The sequence below is a fragment of the Lytechinus variegatus genome, chromosome 16, assembly GCF_018143015.1.
Source record: "Lytechinus variegatus isolate NC3 chromosome 16, Lvar_3.0, whole genome shotgun sequence".
Classification (NCBI taxonomy): domain Eukaryota; kingdom Metazoa; phylum Echinodermata; class Echinoidea; order Temnopleuroida; family Toxopneustidae; genus Lytechinus; species Lytechinus variegatus.
In genome coordinates this window covers 4,319,557-4,339,608 of record NC_054755.1, presented here as the reverse complement: position 1 = coordinate 4,339,608, position 20,052 = coordinate 4,319,557, and the positions used below count along the sequence as shown (strand labels likewise).

At 34.6% G+C, this 20,052-nt stretch overlaps 2 protein-coding genes and 1 long non-coding RNA gene across 3 annotated transcripts in view; 2 read left to right on the top strand and 1 right to left on the bottom strand.

Annotated features, from left to right (window-relative positions):
- Positions 1-469: 469 nt before the first annotated feature.
- On the bottom strand, positions 470-11,230 carry LOC121430305 (motile sperm domain-containing protein 1-like). The gene is made up of 6 exons (XM_041627584.1): positions 11,026-11,230; positions 6,750-6,954; positions 5,395-5,470; positions 4,133-4,347; positions 3,124-3,282; positions 470-975 (listed from the first exon to the last, which is right to left on the bottom strand). The coding sequence occupies exons 2-6, from the start codon at positions 6,898-6,900 to the stop codon at positions 944-946; spliced, it is 633 nt and encodes a 210-aa protein (XP_041483518.1). The 5' UTR covers positions 6,901-6,954; positions 11,026-11,230; the 3' UTR covers positions 470-943.
- Positions 11,231-14,425: 3,195 nt separating this feature from the next.
- The window catches only part of LOC121429901 (acyl-coenzyme A thioesterase 9, mitochondrial-like), a 28,155-nt gene continuing 22,528 nt past the window's right edge, over positions 14,426-20,052 (top strand). Inside the window, exon 1 of the mRNA XM_041627161.1 lies at positions 14,426-14,504. Within this exon, the coding sequence (XP_041483095.1) occupies positions 14,485-14,504 (20 nt within the window). The 5' untranslated portion in view covers positions 14,426-14,484. The remainder of the gene's footprint in view (positions 14,505-20,052) is intronic.
- Positions 15,346-19,926, top strand: LOC121429902. The gene is made up of 4 exons (XR_005971980.1): positions 15,346-15,639; positions 16,495-16,577; positions 16,842-17,046; positions 18,066-19,926. It is a non-coding gene; the product is annotated as an uncharacterized LOC121429902 (long non-coding RNA).

Below are 20,052 nucleotides of genomic sequence, written 5' to 3'. Positions count from 1 at the left end.
TTTATCTACATTAATTTAAATAAGAAGCCCCCCTGATATCAAGTTTATTTTAATAAAACCTGAAAAATGAAAAACATATCGATTATAGTTTTGTTAAAATCCATCAAAGAATGAAGTGTAGTGAATGTTAAAAGTATGGATCATTCTATGAGAGCAGCTACATGTACCCCATATGTCCTGCAATATGAATTTAATAAATTCCTTATTTTCAATGGTTCACAATAACTGAAGAAATGGATGTATAATATAAATGTGTATAAAATAAGTTCTGATTTATATTGATTGCACAGATAAAATAATTTTCATTTCTTGAATTTTAGGGAATATATATCATTGGGTAGCTGCCTCTGCTACTTGTGGAACGCACTTCTTGATTCTCTAAGATCATCAAAGATAACTTTATAACTTTATAAGTTTAAAGTTTCTTTCAGTAGGTACTTAATAAGTACTTATTAAGTACTTATTCAGTAGGTACTTAATAAGTACAAACAGTACTTGTCAGTGAACTCACTGTCAAGTGTTGAATTGTATGCACATGTACCTTCTTGCATCTAAGCTGTTTTATACTTATTTTGTAAATTTCCTACATTTTAAGTGCATCTGATATGTACAATACGCCAAAAAGAAGCAAGTATTGTCATTATTTCTATTGCATGTGATATAACAAACTCTGGTATTTTTTGATGGACTCCAACCAAAACGTTAAAACAATTTCAATCATTTTTCTCACTTACTATTAAAAACTAATTTGACATCAGGGTGAAATTCATTTTTCAGTAACATATATGGATACAATCTGTCATGAATTGATTAAAAAACAATACCTCAACTAAAAGAAACCAACACATAGACAATACTCAAAACACTTGGAAAGTTCCATTTTGTTGCAAGGGGAGGTCCATGTTCAAGCTTGGATGAGGGGTTCCTAAATGTAGAGTTAACGTCATGTACGTAGTAGAACCATGGTAACAAGTCCTAGAAAGATACACAGGAAGATGAAGATTAGGAAAGCATTAATTAATGTCTGGATTACACTCCTACAACATAGATTGAAATCAACCAGAAAATAAGGATTAATACATGTACATGAAATACAAACGTTTTTTTTTTGCAATTTGGTGTAATGTATTAGTTTTGCTTTGTTTTGGTTTTTCATATTAATAGTAATAAGAATCTATTTAAATGAGAATCATATAATTTATCAGGTGTCCCTATTCACTTTGAAATGCTCAAAGAATCAGACCTATCAACCTAGACAGAAAATAGGGAAGATTTTATTTGGAAGCAAGAAAAAATATCAAGAAAAGAGTTATAACAAAGCAAGAGTTGTGAATAGACAAAATTTGTATTCTTTCCTCCAAATTCAAAAGGGTAAAAAGGAATGTAGAGTACAGATTGCAGAATACAACATTAATGGATGGAAAGGAAAGCCTAATTCCAGCTCATTATTAAATCCATTGTTAAAGCTTGTGTATAGTTTTGGTAAATCCACCAAAATGCACCTATCACTATTCCAATTCATGGCTAGCTAATATGAATGGATATGCCCTATAACAGTTATGATGTGGAGGATATGAAATGAAAATGTGTTTTACAGGATAAATTTTGCGATTTTACATGAAAATTTAACTTGATCGGGTCACCCGATCAAATTAAAATATCTGTGTGTTTTTGTCTTTCAATTAAATCCTATTCCGAATCATGGAATGGGCTGAAACTTTCAAGATATGTTCTTTGTCTGTAACTTTTGGATATCTAATCACTAAATTTATAAGATAAGTGCTTGAATGCCCATTTTTTTAATTTAAAACAAGCATCGCCGAGAGAGGGCGCTATATATCCAACATTTGAAATTTTGTCAGAGAAGTGCAGTTGGAAAAATATCTAACGGTCTCTACGCTTCATTTAGACTGTCATATTAGATGATATTCGATTATCAATCACATTATTGACCCTTTACCAAAGCTATACACAGGCTTTAACCTCTAAACAAAATGGTGACATAGTATCTGACTAAATCATGAATTTGTATTCATTCTATAGTAATGTAATGCATAAGTCCACATAAACTATTTTTAAATAGATCTGATATTTAGAATGGGTTAAAGCATTTCTAAAGGCCCACAGCACACCCCACAACACGAAGTTGGATCAAAACGCAGTTCGCTTACACTTTAAACATGCAATGAATAGAATCTTTTTATTTTAGGTTCATATTACATCTAAAAAGATTAGTATAAAAAATTTGGATAATTGCAAGCCTAAATTTGGTAATAAAATCCAAAAAGGTTTATCAAAGTTGTAGCCGATCTTTAAATTATTATGACATCATGATTACACTTTAAATTTCCTTTTTTCATTTTTTTTAAAAGGTTAGCACAGTCACAAATTTGAACAGAAGTATATCCACACTATGATTCAGAACTTTTCATGGTAAGATATTACATGTGTTAATATTCAGATTAACCACTTGACTGCTATATATAGGCTGTAATGCGCACTGACCCCCTGGTGCTACTGAATGGGACTACAATTTGGGATTACAACCAACAGCAACTTGGGGAACAAATTTTAAATATTCACCTCACTTTCCTCATCACTATATCCAATATCCATTAAAAAAAATCTTTCTCCCCTTCTGACCCAGATCTTTCACTTAATTTATCACTCCTATCGTCAAAAGTTTCGTCAAAATCCTTCTGTTTCACTTCTCCACTGCGAGTCGCCATTTTGAACTGAGCGTCGTACACTTTCACTACGGAAAAGTGAATACAAACATTTATAAATCACTGCAAAAGTTTCGATAACTTGTGGAATAGCGCCATCTGGTGTCCATAGTCTAAAATTTGATATATACACGCTGTTTTTATCATAGGGGTACTAACACCGCGGTGCTGACGCCTCAAACAGAAGATAAGTCAAGCACGTAATATTACGTGCCTCGCACAGATCGTACACTCGCCCAGCACGTAATATTACGTGCCTCGCACAGATCGTACACTCGCCCAGCACGTAATATTACGTGCTACGCAGTCAAGTGGTTAAATATTATGACATTTTATTCCAATTTTGGGTTGAGGATCAATCGTAAGTTGTGCAGTGACATCGACACTAGAGCATTACCTAAAACATACGCAGCAATAAGTTTCTGGTTAACAGTCAAGTGAAGGTAGTCTGGAAGACGAGAATCCTTCTCTCCTTGAGTTGGCAACATCAGAGCAACGACACATATCAGGGCTAACAGGACCACTGTTGCACCAGGCCCAGCACGCCCTCTACTGGCTAAAAAAAAGAGAAAAGCGATACAGTGTATTCTAATGCAGTAATTGTTGTTTTTGCTAGTTTAGCTGTTCCGACAGTTCCAAAAATTCACCTTGTGTGCAAAATGAAAATGATTGTCTTTCAATTGTTAACATCATGTTGGTAATATTAGTATTTATGTAGTAGGGCCTCCAAAAAACAATATACAAGTTATTGATGGTGCCATCTTAAAAAGTAAACTAATGAACAAATATTTATGAATTAATAAAACATGCCAAAATACTGCCTTGAACAATATAAGTTGGTAAAATAATGATTATGACAAGTGATTATAAAAAGATTTGTTGCTTAAAATGTAAAATTTACAAGTAAGATAGAAATTTGCAATATAAGGATATCAACCTGATTTTTTAAAATCACATAAAAGGCCAAGCCCCATCTCCAAAAACGCTATTTTTCATAAACGTATAAAAATCAAACAAAAGAAAACTTCATCAAATTCAGATAAAAATCATAAAATTTCGCTTAATATTACACAACAGTTATATCTGATCCAGGTGGGTGTTTCATAAAGCTGTTCATAAGTTAAGAGCCACTTAAAGAACGACTGGTGATCCTTTTTTGTGGTAAAAGGTATACACCAAAATGTTCATTGGCAATAATATCCAAGTCCTTTGGAAGTGCATAGGGATGTTATGACTTAATGTGATATGCGCTATACAGGAACTGCGTTATAATTATTATTTTAGTTTAGCGCATAAGGAAGGTTCACCAGTCATTCTTAAAGTCACTCATAACTTATGAACAGCTTTATGAAATGGCCCCCTGGTGAGTATGGAATTGATAGGAATTGCCCATGGAAAACGCATACCATTAACAAAAACAGGATTAGAAGAGGATGGAGAAGAGCCTTGAGAGCTGGTATCATCATCATCCTGATCCCCACGGCCTTGAGCAGTGGCTAATAACAACGCCGCAACGTCCTTACGACCTATGACCTCACGCTGACCATGGTGGTAAAGGTTCAGACGGAACTTGTCTCGCTGGCCGAACCCAATTTCATTAAGTTCTTTAATACGAATAAGTCTGAAATGGAGAGATAGAAATTTGAGTGGTAAGATCTCTTTAGACAGGCCATCACAGACATTAAAATCAAGCACAGTACAACAACACAAATCAATTTAAATTTCTTCTATCAAAAAAAATCTTGAGATTATTCTCTATTCTATGTCCATTTTCTGTATTCTTTATAACAAGATAAATTTCAAACATCTACTTATAAATTATTTTTTTTTTTTAATTCAGTAACAAATTACAAGTTCACTATTTTTACCTACTATAGAGAAACTAGCACAGATAAACAAAGGTTGGCAAAGTAATAATCACACATTTCAGAAGTTTTTCAAGGATTAAGGATAACAGTACAGACCAAAGACCAACAGTTTTGAATTCTAAGCTATTTAGAGAAAAAGAATCTAATCAAACTTGCTTTAGCCATCACTTGAGTAGAACTAGAAGGATTATCTGTCTATACGGCCACAAATTTTGTTTCGCCTAAAAATTCCCCCCATTGCAAAATGGAACCTACCCATAGAGACTACCTGCTCATGAAGACCGCTTCAGTGTCCCCCACTCATGGTCTTCATGCTTAGTTTACACTGTATTATGGGGGCATAGCTATAAAGTCCACCTGCTTGTAAAGACAGCTTTTACTATATTTACATAGGGTAGCCACTTCAGTTCCAAAAACTGTTATCCCAGCGGGACCTGCTTTTATTAATTCATTATAACCTCGGTTTTAGCTTTTTTCCTCAAACGAGTACCCATTCACCTGACCTTGGTTGAGTGAAACACAATGTGGGTTAATTTCTTGCTGAAGGAAAACATGCTATGGCTAGGTATTGAACCCACGTCCCTCAAATTAAAAGACAAGAGTCATAACCACTAGACCACAACGCCCCCATGACTACATCCCCTTGATTATCAAAATAATAATATATTGGACTTATGCAGCGCCAAATCCTTTCAGTAGATGTTCAAGGTGCTATTCAAGACATAGAGGAAATTAAGAAGAATTGAAAAGTAGTGATGTTCTTTATAGACAGGTTTCACTGTATCAGTGTCAGGACTTACATGTCCACACAACAGCCTGGTCTTACAGTGCCTTCTGAGTCAACAACGTTATATTTCCGAGGAGCCGTGCATAAAACTAAAAAGAATAATAAATTTATAAGGTTACTGAAGAAATAATTCTGACATACAGGTATACTCAAATACATTCTTGAGATTCACATTTGTCACGAGAAGCTTTTACAAATCTACATTCAACCTGCAGATAGATGTAACTGCCAATTTTTTTTACCTTGGGAAGAACGTTAAAGGGATGGTCCGTGCTGAAAATATTTATATTTTAATACATTAAGTAGAATTCACTGAGCAAAATGAAAATTTCATCAAAATTGGATAATAAATAATAAAGTTATTGAACTTTAAAGTTTAGCAATATTTTGTGAAAACAGTCGTCATGAATATTCATTAGGTGGGCTGATGATGTCACATCTCCACTTTCTGTTTTCTTATGTTATTACATAGAATCATAGTTTTTTCATTATTTCATACTTGTGTGAATAATATGTCTCCCTTATAATGAAATAAGTTGCAAAAATAAATATCTAATGCACTGAATTAGTTGTCAATCCAATTTTTCTAGTTCTTGGAGGAAAAAATTTGAATAAACCTTATTTCATATCATAAAATACAAAAGAACAAGTGGAGATGTGACATCATCAGCCCACCTAATGAATATTCATGACGACTGTTTTCACAAAATATTGCCAAACTTTAAAGTTCAAATTTTCAGCATTTTGCTCAGTGAATTCTACTCTATTTATTAAGCTATAAATACTTTCAGCCCGGACCATCCCTTTCAAGAAAAAGACTTGAAATATGGAAAGTTAATCTAGGATGAATATTTCATCATAAAATCAAATATGCTATACAACAATCTGTGATTATCTGTATCATCAGACCTTGAAACCTTGCCTCCAATTTGATCTATTTAGTTTGTAGAAACATTATGAAACATTCTTAAAATTACTATATTCTGAATTCTTCTTCTCCTTCTTGCTGACTATCGGGGTATTGCAAGAAACTTGCGATCAATTGCAAGTCAATTATTGGTCCCTAAATCAATCATATGTCTTGCAGTTAATTCCAAGTTAGTGATTGATTGCTAATTTGCCCCTTGAAACATGAAGTTTAATCTGATTTGCTACAGCTAACATTGATCTATCAGTTGTAAAATTGATTGCAATTTTTTTCATGCAACACTCCCTATGACTTATGTTCTGAAATGACAAGTTGTGCTTGTGCTTGAGTTGTCTTGAGACCTACTTAAAAATGTTTCAATCATGGTCTGTTCCTTCCTGCAGACTACTACTACATTTTATCCCTGTTCCTCCCTAACACTCTCATTCACACTAACTTACCTTTGAAACGAAAGGGAAAATCATAAGGATTATAGATGGTCAAGACTTGTTTATGGGATTTTCGGTCATCGGCATAAAAGGCTAGCTCGGTGGGGAACACAAAAACCGGAATCTTTCCATCTCGAAGACGGGGTTGCTGTTCTAAAGGCATAGGATTGGATGAAGCTGCCCTGTAGTTTCACATCAGGTGTGAAGAATCAAAAAGCTGGATTTGGATAAAATAACATTTAAGAAATAAATGAAATAAAAACCATTCATGTGATTTTTATGATCTCTCTCAATATCTTAGTAACATGGTACTGATAATTTTTTCTTTGTGTGACCTACAGGGTAATAAAATGAAATTAATAAATGCCAATGTTCCAATGTGTGGCTTTTATTTTTACACCACTACTTCTTTTTTTTCTAAGTCTTCTAATGTACCTCCATCAAAATTCAATCAGAATCTAGATTAAGGTCTAGGAAAGAGATAACTTTTAGTCTATTCCTATAAAAGAATAATATACAGCAGGGCTCCACACTAACCCATTTTTTCTACTGGTCCAACCTATTCATGTCGGACCAGTAGGACCCAGTTTTTCAAATTTTTACTGGTCCGAACCTAAAATCTACTAAAAAATAACTAAAGAAGGAAAGGAAGGAATACAGAAGGAACAAAAATTAGGAAGAAAAAAAATGAAGGAAAGAAATGAAGCAAGCAATACAGAAAGAAAGAACAAATCCAGAAAGTAGTAAAGGAAAAAAAAGAAGAAGCAATAAAAAATAGGGTAAAAGGAGAGATGGAAAGGACAAAAAAAAGAAAGAGAGGAAAGAAGGAAGAAAACAAAGGAAAGGTAAAATGATAGATAGAAGGAAAGAAATAAAGGAAGGAAAGAAGCAAGCAATATAAAAACAAGTGGAATGCCTCTGGCCGTCTCACCTGCATCACGCGGTTCAATATAGCAGCAGTGCTCACTTTGAATACTACTCTAACTCGCACAAGATGTTCAGTGATACATGGTTACTCTTATTTCCCTTTTTTTATGAACTAGACCAATAAACTTACAGAGATATGATGGTTATTCAACAAAAAACCCCAACATGGCCAAAGTTCATTGACCTTACATGACCTTTGACCTTGATCATTTGACCTGAAACTCGAACAGGATGTTCAGTGATACTTGATTACTCTTATGTACAAGTTTCATGAATCAGATCCATAAACTTTCAAAGTTATGATGGTAATTCAACAGATACACCCAATTCGGCCAAAGTTCATTGACCTTTGACCTTGGTCATGTGACCTGAAACGCGCACAGGATGTTCAGTGATACTTGATTACTCTAATGTCCAAGTTTAATGAACTAGACCAATAAACTTTCAAAGTTATGATGGTAATTCAACAGATACCCCCGATTCGGCCAAAGTTCATTGACCCAAAATGACCTTTGACCTTAATCATGAGACCTGAAACTTGCACAAAATTTTCAGTGATGCTTGATTACTATTATGTCCAAGTTTCATGAATCAGATCCATAAACTTTCAAAGTTATGATGGTAATTCAACAGATACACCCAATTCGGCCAAAGTTCATTGACCTTTGACCTTGGTCATGTGACCTGAAACGCGCACAGGATGTTCAGTGATACTTGATTACTCTAATGTCCAAGTTTAATGAACTAGACCAATAAACTTTCAAAGTTATGATGGGAATTCAACAGATATCCCCAATTCGGCCAAAGTTCATTGACCCTAAATGACCTTTGACCTTGGTCATGTGACGTGAAACTCATGCAGGATGTTCAGTGATACTTGATTAACCTTATGTCCAAGTTTCATGAACTAGGTCCATATATTTTCTAAGTTATGATGACATTTCAAAAACTTAACCTCAGGTTAAGATTTCGATGTTGATTCCTCCAACATGGTCTAAGTTCATTGACCCTAAATGACCTTTGACCTTGGTCATGTGACATGAAACTCTAATAGGATGTTCAGTAATACTTGATTAACCTTATGGCCAAGTTTTATTAACTAGGTCCATATTCTTTCTAAGTTATGACATCATTTCAAAAACTTAACCTCAGGTTAAGATTTGATGTTGACGCCGCCGCCGCCGCCGCCGCCGTCGGAAAAGCGGCGCCTATAGTCTCACTTTGCTTCGCAGGTGAGACAAAAAGGAAGACTGAGAGACAAAGGAAGAAAAAAGAAAGACTGAGAGACAAAGGAAGGAATGAAAGAATAAAGGAGAGAAAGGAAGCAAGCAGTCAAAAAAGAAAGGAGAGGTATAAAAGGATAGATTTAGAAAAGGAAAGAACAAAACAGAAGAAAGGAAGGAATGAATGAAAGAAAGAAAGAGAGGGCTGAAAGAAGGAAGAAATAAAAATACAAACAAGAAAGGGTAAATAAATGATGGATGGATGGAAGGAAGAAAGAAACAAAGAAAGTAACGAAGAATAAAGGAAAGAAAAGGGTAAAAAGAAGGAAGGAAAGAAAGGAAGAAGAGATAAAATAGGATGGATGGACTCAAAAATTAAGGAAAGAAAAATATCAAAAAATAAAGAAAGAAAGAAAGGAAGGAAGGAAGGAAGGAAGGAAGGAAGGAAGGAAGGAAGGAAGGAAGGAAGGAAGGAAGGAAAGGAGAGAAAAAAGAAATAGAGAAAAATATTTTTTATAAGGATAGAAAGAATGAAAGAACGAATTAAAGAACAAAGGGAAAATAAAAAAGAAAGACAGTAACAAAAAAATGAAAGAAGAGAGGGAAGAAAAAAAGAAAGATTGAAAAGAAAGAAGGAAAGAAAGATAGGAAGAAAACAGAGGAAGAAAGCTAAAACTATCATCATAAATAATTCATCAGTATCTTTTTGGCTCAATTAAAATAGCTACGAAAGAAAGTCAGAAACCAAGTGTATCAACACACACATAAATGCATATGTGGGGCTCATCTGTATTCAGACGATATCACCCGAAACCCGATCTGTTTGAACCAAACAGAAGTGAAAATTTCTCCTTTTACTGCTTACAAATGAGAGAGTTACTCCAATTTTTAGGAAATATGGACATTATAAGAGCCTTTCATGAGTATGAACCGTGAATTTTGACAGTTCTGTGAGAGATTTCTGCCAGAGTTTAGCCAAGTTTCGTTTGCGCAGCCAGTAGAGAATTTACCACGTAGGTTGTGTGGCTGGCTACATGTACACTGTATCTACTCTAGTAACACTTACGTGCGATTCATTCTGTGTGTATTCTGTGTGTGAATGACAGAATTTGTCGGGGGGAAATTGTTTGCAGTGAATTTGACCATTTCTGGAAAAGTTATTGGCCCAACAATGGTTTTAATTACTGGTCATGTCGGACCCTTAAAATCTTGCTATTTTGGGAAAAATTACTGGCCCGACAATGATATTTTTTACTGGTCATGTCGGACCAGTAAATCTTCTTATTTCTGAAAATCTACTAGCCCGACAGTGATTTTTACCGGTCTGGGACCGTCAGACCGCCGCTAGTGTCGAGCCCTGTATACAGGATGTTTTAAAATTATATTCACTAATTGATTTTTGCAAAAGTACTCCACAATAAAGTATGCATTTCTATGCTTTATAAATCAAATAGCAGCAGCTGTCGACAATCAACTTCACAGTTGAGATTTCCTGGACTTCTCCAGGACCAAAGTCTTCAGAGCACAGAAACTATATCAGTCTACTCTAATCATGCTAATGAAGGTGTTGTGAAGCACAACACTGTCCAGCAAAGTGAGCAAACTACCGAAAACACAGAGACTGAATCATTCAGTCTAGGTGATGATTATCCCAAAACTTTCACTTTAAATTTGGAAAAAAAACAAAAAAAGATTGCATGTGCACTTCAATTAATTCTTTGGTTTTAACTCAGTCATTGATCTTTAAGTTTAACTATAGATTCAACGATTCCAAATTTTTCTTCATGAACAAAAATAAATGAGTAGCGCATCCAACCTGCCTATATGGAACTAATTATAGACAGACTAATATTTTGATTTTCATAATTTTTTTCTAACTTATTATTAAGCTCAAAGTCAAAACAGTCTGCTTCTGACTCTCTCTGACTCAGCTCAGCCTCTCAGAGCTCAGTGAAACTAAGTCAGCTATTAATATCAGTAGGCCTAAACCTGATAATCTTATGCCAATGATCATCATGATCAAGATCATACATTTTCAACAAACTTATCTTCATTATTTCATAGAATTTATTCCCAGTAAATTTCAGTTCTGTCGTTACTCATAACTCAACTCCATAGAACAAAGTCTTTTTACTTACGCAGAAATGTACGCACGGGACTGCACCCGTTAAATCGCAGTGATCGTGACGAAATACCGGTATGATTTCTTCTTTCTCGATCTACTGTAACAACTCAGCTTTGGCTTGATGTAACCAGTGAGTTCAGTTATTCATACTCGTAACAGACATTGATCTTGGATTGTTTAACTTTCTGAAGAAAAGTCTGTGACTGTCTGTGACTTTGTTCTTGCCCTATTCTTGCCCTATTCTTGTTCCTTCCAGTGCGAGAATTCATAGATAAGTAGAAAAACAAAAACAAACCTATTTCGACGTCACATCACACGGGTCACAAATTATGACTCACCGAACTCACGAATCGAATGTATCTGATCCGAGCGTCGGGTATGTTCCCACTTCATAGAGGTATAACCCCCACCCTACAACCAACTGACTCCCCCTCCCCAGCCTATTTATGTGACCCCCCGACCCCCTTCCATATCATATATCCTTTAGTTCCATTAGCAGGGGCCGTGGCCGCGGAAACGGGGGGTGGGGGCAATTAATCTGCGCACTTTTTTCCAAAACCGTGGCCTCATTGCATGCAGGTCAGCCCCCGGGTCAGCCTCCCCTTCCCCTTCAAAACCGTTCAGCGCCCCCTGATTAGGGGGACATGATGTATAATTTCAATTTTGTTCGTGCCTATATTATAGCTGTCTCTAATAGTTTTAAAGTTTTGAAATGAGATTCAAGCCCATTCAAGTTCAATAAGTTTTACTATAGCTCTTAAATTTTATACTGAGGGGCCTAGTTTCAAAATTACCCAGGCATACATGGAAAAGAAAAAAAAAAATGTGAAGAACTTAATCGGCCATATGAACAACTATAGCTTCTTCATTTCAAAGCATGAAGTTGAAGACTGGATAAAATCCATCCCGGGCGGGCAGTCACGCACAAACACCCTTCCCAATAAAGTTCCAATAAAAAAAGGAGAGGAGAGAATAAAATAGAAGAAGTATTTAAAAAGAGTGATATGCATTGGCCGTCTATTTCTTTTAACCTAGCTGATAAAAAAAATTGAAAAAAGACTTTCCTAATCAAGTATGACTATCAGGCTCTATACGGTACTCAAAGATCAACAGTGCACTGGCCCGGCCCCCAAAATTAAATTAGATTTAATCCAGGTGCATTATTCACATTAAGATATTCCTAAGGTACTGGCAGTTTTAAAGTGGAAGCATAATAGAAACAAGAGGATGCCCCCCCCCCGTGGAGGCCTGCCAGTACTTGCTGTACATGATAAGATTTGATTGCAAAATAATAATTAGTGACTCTTTTTACGTAGGCCCAAACAAGGGCCTGTATGGCATTAAAACAAAACTGATACTCTGGCTTCTTCTTTCTTTCTTTTTTTTTTTTGGGGGGGGAGCATATTAATGGTGTGCCAGAGTTTTTGAGTAGGGCAAAATTTTTGAGCAACAGGCCCAGGGGTATTTTATAAAACATTCTCCATTGTTTTTACTTATGACATGATTGACATACCGACATGCATAATAGGGTGATCAAAATAATACATCCAATATGCAAACTCCTTGATCTGCCTAAACGATCCTGATACACAAGTAACGGACTGATCATCCAAAAACTCAAAACATAGAACATTTAAAAGAAATACATAGACAATACATAGACATGTAGGCCTAACATCAGAAAGACTACAATAGTTGCATACACCTGTGTGCAAAATGTGTAGTTTTATGACCCATTAAAAGAGTGTACAAAATAAAAAACTTATAGGTCCCTAACAAGAAGAATATATCATATAAATTGTTCCTTTTCTTCTAGTTCTGACTTTAAATCATATTTTGTCTATTAATCAAACTGCACATTTCAGACCTATTATAAAGCACTGAAATAACAAATATTGTTACTATAGAAATGTCGGTCATTTAAAGAAAATATTCATTTGATCAGCAGTGAGCCATTAAGTGCATTATTTAATAAGTGTTTTGAATTGGGATCATTTCCATGTAAACTAAAGATTGCAAAAGTTATTCCAATTCATAAAAATAAAGGGCCCTACTGAAATTATGTCTAATTATTGACAAATTATCATGGAGAAACCAAAATGGAGAAGCTGTGCAATAAATTAGCAACAACAAAAAATGTTGGTATTGCATTTAAAGTGAGTTTTCCTCCCAAAACAAGTTTTGAGAGTTACATATAATCAAATTGTTATTCCATATTAATTTTTTTTTATTATTGTATCATTGCGTGCAAAAATGCCAGTTAGACAAGGTCGTGAAATTACAACGTGCAATACGAATTTTTAATTGTTCATCTTTTCTTTCAGACTGACCCCATTTTTCACTACCTTACAATGTTACCTTTTAAAAATCTTTATTCAATTCAAGTTGGAATGACCTTCTTCCTACATCTCTTTCCAATTTTTTTCCAGATTATCAGTTCATGGGTATAAAACAAGATTTATTGATGATTTTCATTTACCACGAGTCCGCACAAATTTATTTTAAAAATCAATATTATACCAGCGCTCCTTTTAAATGGAACTCCCGTTCTAAAAAAAAAAAAAAATCTAAACTAGTTATTGTAAATTTCTGTTGGATAAAATTGACATTTTCAACGGTTAAATTCCTAGGTACAGGCTTAAATTTTAGTGTCTGTTTTTTTTATGGTGTGTTTTGACTTATTTACAATATAAAAGAATATCAGTATTTTATGATAATATTTTGGGTCGGCCTATTCATAAGCTTGTGGCGGCAACAATTTGAAATTTTATGTACATGTATCCTTTCTTTAATTCATAGTTTCTTGATTATCTTGTAATGTGTTTACTGTTTTACTATGTGAATTTTTGACCCATGCTATACTTTTATATATTTTCTATTGCAAAGTTAAATGAATTTCGATTGAATTTAATTGACTAAAAATGGTAATGGCAAAGACGAAGAGCCCCCCCCCCAAAAAAAACTCGAAAAAATATATATATTCAGAAGGCTGCATGCACGTACGTCTTTGGATGATGTGCCCTAGGAATATGTTGTAAACGTAAAATTGCATTTTATTCATAACCAGGTTAAAGAATTATATGGAATATTTTTTTTTAATTACGAATATACAGCATGGATCGAAGCTAGTAGAAACACCTAGATCTAGACGAAAAATAATTGAGTCAACAAGATCATGATGATCGACTCGAATTAGGGACAAGGGATAGCTGCTATCCACAACTAAAACGGGGCTTCACCCCTGGCTTCACCCCCCCCCCCCCCCCCCCCCCCCCCCGCTTCACCACCTTTCTCTATAGCTCATCTTTCATGATCATCGAGAAACGCAACCCGGATTAAAACCAACTGATGTACATATTTCCGTGGTGTGAACGAGTCCTAAGCCGTTATCGTGCCTATACTATAGACTATAGCACTAGCAGACACCCATGATTGATGAGCTGATGAAGCGACTGGCGAATGACCGAATAAAATGTCTGTTACTCGATTGTGGTAAGTCATTTCGATAAATTATTTGTACCCGCAAAACTTTTGATACAGTTTGATGTATTTGCAGTTGTTTTCATTCAAATTAAGCCCCCCCAAAACAATGAATCATGTTATGCCCGCTGCGAAGCCCAGTCCCATACGTTTAAAATTGTGTTTCCTTTTCCATGTTTTGGATTGTCGCAATAGCAAACGTTCACGTTGCGAATGTATTAAATGATGCTATGAATATTTTTTTTTGCCTTAATATGTGTTTTAGTTAAACATATGTGTAAGTATGATGTCATGGATGTCTGAAAAAACGTTACATCTGCATCTTAAACTCAGATTAATTTTCTAAGTCTAGAGGAGGCCTTAAACTTTAATTAATAGAAGGGGTACTCCCGGGTAGTACACCCTGAAAAGTTCATTGTAAAAATAGCAGAAAATTATTATAAAAATCTTGGCGAAGGTTTTTGGAAAGGCAGTGTATACAGCCACACGCGTGTGTCTTTACCATCCAGCCACACGCGTGTGGTTATATCCAGAACACCTATCTGTGGATACCGCCACACGCCGCCAGTAATAACACTACAGTAAAACACGTACCGCGGTATGTAGGTCTGACCGTCTATATCACGATCAAAATAACCTCATTTCTTCATTAAATTCTTACATTCTAAACCCCTTTGATTTCTTTAAATCATTTCAATTTCATTCTCACCGTCTTCTTTCCTTGCTTTTCTTGTCTTGTTACAAAAGGCCGCCTGTTAAATAGCAAGTTTCCACACTTTTTCTACTTGTGTCGATTCTCTACTGAATCTAGGCAATGTGCGCGTACGTACGAAACCCAAACTGTATGGCCCGAATTCACGAAAAACCTAGCTCCTGGTTTTTGGTGGTTTAAACCCCCTCCTGGTTTAAACCCCGAGCTGGGTTTTTCATTTGCGTTTCACAAAAGAGGTTTAAACCCCGAGGGGTTTAAATGCGTCATAAAACGTCATGAAACGTCATATTTTTTAGTCTGCTCTTAGATGTGGTTTAAACCATGGTTTAATTTTACGAGCATGCGCACTTGAGGAATTTGTGAAAAATCGCTGAAGTGAAGAAAAATTTTCTTGCGGACCTGGACCTGTCAAGCGGTCTTCTTGATTAGAAATTCGTAAGTATTCTTCTTTGAATTCGTAAAATAAATCCCCGCTTTCCTTCTCTGGAATATATTGATAGTTTTATGCAGTTATATGAAATTGGTAGTGTTGTTTTTCATGACTGCGAACGAGGTTTTGGTATTGACAAGTCCAGACGATGCACTTTATCGTCGCGTGTGTATTGCCACAGTCCCATCCGTGCATTTAAGTGTTGGGATATTTTGACGCAGTGTTGTTGAACGAATGAAGGTGCTCACTCAGCCGCGGGCCGGGCTTAATTGTTTTGGATGTTTATATTATTATGCTATCTATATCATAATTTGTGAATGTCAAGATAAAAATGAAATATCTAAATCTATATAATTTTTGTACTATTTGGTGCATTTTAAGAGGAGAAACTCAGAAAGATTTTTTTTTTCAATTTTATTTTGAATTTGCCTTGACCCGGCTTGACCATGTTGACTAAAAGTAACTTCGTACTAAAAAGCTTAAAATTGCATTTCAAAATATACATTTGTAGATCGAGACCTATCTTTTTGCTTTCGGCACAGGCCAATTTTTGAGGCTGTAGGAATATTAAAGAGTTGATTACTCAAAGTTTGGTCTAAAGTCTTTTCACTTGCAAATGAAGAAAATAGAGCCCCCCCCAAAAAAAAAACCAGATTTATTTTAAGTTTAGTCGTTAGGCCTAGAGGCCTACTTTTGAAAAGCATATTCACAGTTTCAAGCAAATTATTACAATGTTTTTTTTTATTTATTTCATTCACCGTGTTCACTGTGAGATTTGCATTTAAAAAGTGATAAACCAATGAATATTTATTTTTTTTAATGAAATTTTTTTTTTTTTTAATTTGACCATTGTTTCACAGAATTACATTGGCATCAGAGGTACCATACAGTGTAGGCTCCAAGGATTATCTCCATCTTCTTCACAGCCTTAAAATACTAAGAGGTATGATTATTAATTTGATTTACATTGTTTTGATTTGTTTAAAAGTATTATTGAAATGATCTGTTAAGATATCGAACATGAAATATAATTAGACTGAAGAAATGAAATGGCTTGAATGTAGTTTTTGTTAATCTCAGGAAGTAAATTAAGATTGCAGTAATTATGTTGGCAGATCAAATCTACATGCACATGTACAGTTTGGAATGATTATAAAGATCACAAAATAAAAGAATTAAAAATAATATTCAACTCTTCTGCATACAGCTACCTTTCCCAAGACATTGTGGGCTACGTGATGCTAAAAAGCCATCGAAATCGTACAAGGATGGGCCATCTCGAGATCAGTATCGACTGTCAAAAGAAACCGTCACCAATATGCTGGAAGCCGAAATGAAGAGGGACATACAGAGGATTGATCAACTTCCTGTTTATTTGCAGGTGTTGACAACTGTCCATTTTTATGCAGTGGGTAAGTAATTTAATTTTTCATAAATGATTATTGAATGTTTTCTTGGAACTGTTAAATCTAAATGACTGAGATTGTTTCTATAATTTAAGGACTCCAGATAAAGCTGATGACAATATCTAGAAATCAGAGAAGGAGCACATAAAAAAAGAGTATCATTTCAGCAAACAGTCACGTACCTATGAATTGCATAATTTAAAAATTCCAAAACTACCACAACAGTAGTGAGGCTCTGCTTTTACAACTGTTATGTCAGGTTAGAGTTATAATTTTGCCATTAACCCATGGTAGAGCTTCATGAGGTAATATCATGAGGTTCACCAAACTTGTACACAAAATTTTGAAATTTTGAGTATAAAATTATGCTAATTTATGCAAAATTTATTCATGCTAATTTATGCAAAATTCATAATCACAAAAATGCTTCTGTATTTGTAGACCAATTTTGATTTTTTTTCATCCGTCTGGTAGAGCTACATGTACATGAGGGTCCCCAAATTTCCACACAGACTTAAAATTTTGACTCGAAAATTATTTATGTTAATTTATGCAAAATTTATTCATATATCACAAAAAAAATGCTTCTTCTATGTCACTTGTCTATTAATTTCAATTCTGTTTCCTCAATTTATGTCACAAATATAATTCACTAGTGATGACTTGGCTGAAATTAAAAATTGATGGTACATTGTTCGGGTACTGTACAACCCAATTATTTTTTTTTTACTTTTAATCAAAAGATGTGCAAAACTTCAAGGTAAAAAGTCATTAAAGCATTGGGCAAAAAAAATTATTCAATAGTTGTTTTTGAAGTCAGCACTGCTGCTATATTGAATCGCATAATGATGGCGAGACTGCCAAAGGCGTTCCACTTGTTAAAATATATTGGAGAAAATTGTATGATATTTGTACAAGATGAATATTCATTGTTTAACATCTGTATGTGCTTCAATGAAATGTTTTAAATTACCTCAAAACAATCACCTCACCCATCAACCATATGGTTTGTTTTTATTTTACAGGATCATTTTAAAAGATGCATGGTGATGAGGCAGCAATATCGCAGTCATCAATGTGTCAGAAGCTAAAGCAAGAGGCAATACATGAAGATTCCTACAACAAGAGAAGAAGTTGAAGCAACTCGAAGACAGTTCTATCTAACTGTTAGATTTCAAGGAGTGAAAGGTGCAATTGATGGGACACATGTCTACATCAAGAAGGGGGGGGGGGGGGGATTGGGCCATATGCTTCTTATATACCCCTTCCAACTTCATGTGGAGAGGAATGCCTATAACAATGGCAAAAGCATTAAGAACATAGAAACACAGAGTTCATTCAAATTTATGAAGAATACTTTACTTCTTTATTTGTTAATGAATTGATTGGTATAACCCTGTGATTCCTGCAGCTTAGCTTCAGCAACCTCTCTTTCTTTATTCAAAACGTCCATTCGTAGTTTGTGCTCCTTCAAGCTCATATCGTGTCTTTCAATCTCATTTCATGCTCTTTCAATCTCATATCATGTTCTTTCACTCTCATCTTGTACTCTTTATAAAGTCGAGACCATGTTTCTTCCATTGAACTTCAATTCTAACGGCATGCACTTCTACCAGCTCAAACTCTTCTGATAGATGATTCTTTTTTCCTTGAGATGGGTAATTCAAATTCCATTTTGCAGAACAAAGGTTTGTGGTATTGCTGCAGGGTTGCATTTAAGTACATAACATATAGTAACAGTACAGTTGTAAAACACATACTATAAATCATGTTGTCAAAGATGTATGTTGTTTAACGTACTGGTAACTCTCTACTTGATCGGTTCAGCTTCTGACACCAATGTACATTGTTGTGTTTTCTGATTGTTCTCGGAACCATAAATTGAATTTTTGAAAACATTAAAGACTTAATTATAAAAATTTCTTTAAAAACAGACAACAATGCAATGTATTCTTTTCAGAGGTATACAATATTCGGTGCACAGTTCATTGAATTGCTTGAATCTGTTAACATACATATATTGCAGCCCTTTTCATAGTTCAAATGATTCACCCTCCCAGTTCAGTTTTATAAATCCCTCTTCACCTCTAAATACCTTACTACATATCTAGTATATTCAGATTATTTTGTGTGTACCAGTGTATTGTGCATCCAATTAACATGATCTTGTAATTACATGTACATGTACTTGATTTGGGGATCATGTTTAATTTGTTACATTATTTAACATCTTTTTAACTACATCTGATTTATGAGTCTGGCCAAAGAGATATTCTGGCAGAAAGGGTTAATGGAAAAGGGAAACAAAGGCATTGTAATTTTAATGATACTGAATTACCTTGAAGAGGAATGTGATTTTGAAGAAGTTCCATCAGTCTGGGAATGTTTCCTTGATACCTCAGCCAGAAATGAATTTGTAGAATTTGTTCTCGTGGTGAAAGAAATAGATGAACTTCTGTTCTTATGCAGGTTTATAAATTTCAACAATGTGTCACATTCATCTCAGTTGGGAGGGTTTTATTATTTTGTTTCAAGGAAAGTGATGAATATTCTTGATAATGTAATTATATGACGATTTGGGAAGTATTTTGAGAGGTCCACTATGTGAGATAGCTTTTATTCAAAATAGCTTAAACTGGACATGGAGTTTTCACATTTGCAATCATTATTTGTGTATTAATTGCAACAAGCATAAAAAAGAAGAAAGAATGACCTTTCATTTTGTGAGGAAGCATTTCCTGATTTAAGGACTGTTTATTTCAATAGATTATTAAACGTATTTTCGTTTCATAAAATATTTAAAAGATAAAAGTTCTTTATACAGTTGATTTATTGAGATATGTCTTCAGTCAATGATGGATTTGAAGTGGGGGGGGGGGGGGGACAGGATGTTTGATTACATGTAGGTTTTATTCAAAGTTCTTATATGCAAGAGTAGTTTCTAATCATGCATTACAATAAGGATTGAGAATGCAATTTTATAGGATTTTTGCTAGTAGGAAAATTGTATTC

Excerpts from the sequence above, each read along its gene's own strand:
- LOC121430305 (XM_041627584.1), bottom strand. The coding sequence starts at position 6,900 with ATGCCTTTAGAACAGCAACCCCGTCTTCGAGATGGAAAGATTCCGGTT. Across the intron at positions 5,471-6,749 it reads TTTTCCCTTTCGTTTCAAAG|TTTTATGCACGGCTCCTCGG; the intron begins GTAAGTTAGTGT and ends TATTCTTTTTAG. Across the intron at positions 976-3,123 it reads TATTGCTGCGTATGTTTTAG|GACTTGTTACCATGGTTCTA; the intron begins GTAATGCTCTAG and ends GTATCTTTCTAG.